This window comes from Pteropus alecto, unplaced genomic scaffold, assembly GCF_000325575.1.
Source record: "Pteropus alecto unplaced genomic scaffold, ASM32557v1 scaffold50, whole genome shotgun sequence".
In the NCBI taxonomy this organism is placed as follows: Eukaryota; Metazoa; Chordata; class Mammalia; order Chiroptera; family Pteropodidae; genus Pteropus; species Pteropus alecto.
In genome coordinates, this window is record NW_006431918.1 from 5725905 (window position 1) to 5727682 (window position 1778).

The following is a 1778-nucleotide window of genomic DNA, read 5'->3' on the forward strand; positions in this document are numbered from 1 at the left end:
ATCATGTGGTGTTTGTCCTTTGAGTGGCTTATCTCACTTAGCATGTTTTCATGGTACATCCATGTTGTGGCATATTAGAATTTCCTTCCTTTTCTGAAGCTGAATAATATCCCACTGTATGTATCATGTTTTCTTTACCCGTACACCCGTCGATGGGCATTTAGGTTGCTTCCACCTTTGGGCTGTGAATGATGCTGCTATGAACATGGGTGCAAATATCTGTTCGAGTCCCTGCTTTCAGTTCTTCTGGTTATATGTCTAGAACCTAAATTATTTTTTAACATTATTCAGTATTGTGGGGGTTAGGGAGGGGGGTCTGCTTCACCCGAATCAGGGTTCTACCTCGGTAACCTGAGACGTTCTAGCAGCTGCATGCTTGCAGGCGCTGCTTCTAGCAGGGCAGTCACAGGTTTCCAGTACCCCTGCCCGGCCTGTCCCTGCCCCCACCCACCCGCGGCAAGAGAAACAAACTCAAAGCAAGCACACCTAGCAGGCCGCTCAAAAAAAAATCCCACCTACTGAATTTCCAATAAAGATGAAACGAAATGTAAAAATATGACATTTTTTATTAAAAGTTAAAAATTGTTTTCAAAGTTTACACATGCCAAAAAGGAATTCCACCATCGCACGGATTGCTAAAATCACTGACACGCGGTACAAACCAGTACGGCGAACGTGCATCAGCCGGCCACCTCACCCCACCGCGTGCTTGTATTTGGAGCAAAGCTGCTCCCCGAGAGGGAAGCCCAGCACTTACCGATGTCCTTGCTGCTGGCACTGCCCCTGGCCGACGAGCCTGACGGCGGGCACGTCCGTGCCGTAACCGGCAGGAGGAGCAGTGCCAGGCTCCCTGCCTCACCCCGCAGCCAGGAAGGACCACCAGGGCCGGAGGGAGCTGCGGCTGCGCTCCGCCCTGAGCAGGGCCCATCCAGGCAGGTGACCAGCCGCTCAGCGGCACTTTCGCAGCCAGCGGTTCTCGATTCTGGCTGCACGTTACGATTGGTGGAGAAATTGGGGGGAAAAAAGATCCTGATAGCCCGAGCCACGAGTCGATGACAACAGAATCTCTGGGAACGGGACCTGGTCAGCTCCACTTGTTGCGAGCTCCCTGGGGGTTCCGATGCCGAAGGCGGCTCGGGGAACCACGGCAGCCACGTGTTCCTCCGGCCTCACCTCCTCAGAAGTCTCCCTTGCTCTGAACACTGGGCATGTCTGACACACTTCTTGACTTATGACATACGGATGCTTAGTTTCCACCACTGATTTGCGATGGGTTAAAACAAACAAACAAAAAAATAGAGCGCCCAGATTTCATTAAAAAAGTTTATTTCCATATAAAAGTGCCAAAATATCCACCAACGTCATCATCTATCTCAAGAACCAGTTTACGCTAGTCAGCAAAACACAAGCCTCTTTATTCACATTGTTTAAAAATCGAACTCTCCTCATACATTCCCACAGTAGCTCGAGTCTCTAGACAGTGGGAAATTTGCATTCCTGTTGGCCGTCGTAGTCCATATGTCCAGGTTCATGTAGGCACGAAAAGGGTTAAACCCCGGGTAGTATTCCTTGCACATGACCGCCTGGCTTTCCATGTGGGTCGAATGTTCCGTGGTGGGGTTGATGGGACAGCAATTTTCATACACATCGCTTTGAGGGGCCCAGATGGAACCAAAAAGTCCAGACATTGGAGATAAGCTTCGGGTGCTTGTGAGGTAGGGCTGGAGTATAAATGAGAAGGAAAAAATATATATATATAAAAATATTTTTAAAAATAA

The 1778-nt window shown here is 49.2% G+C and overlaps 1 protein-coding gene across 1 annotated transcript in view; it reads right to left on the minus strand.

Annotated features, from left to right (window-relative positions):
- Positions 1–1309: 1309 nt before the first annotated feature.
- Positions 1310–1778, minus strand: part of TMEM131L (transmembrane 131 like) — a 147362-nt gene continuing 146893 nt past the window's right edge. Inside the window, exon 34 of the mRNA XM_015600682.2 lies at positions 1310–1721. Within this exon, the coding sequence (XP_015456168.1) occupies positions 1446–1721 (276 nt within the window). The 3' untranslated portion in view covers positions 1310–1445. The remainder of the gene's footprint in view (positions 1722–1778) is intronic.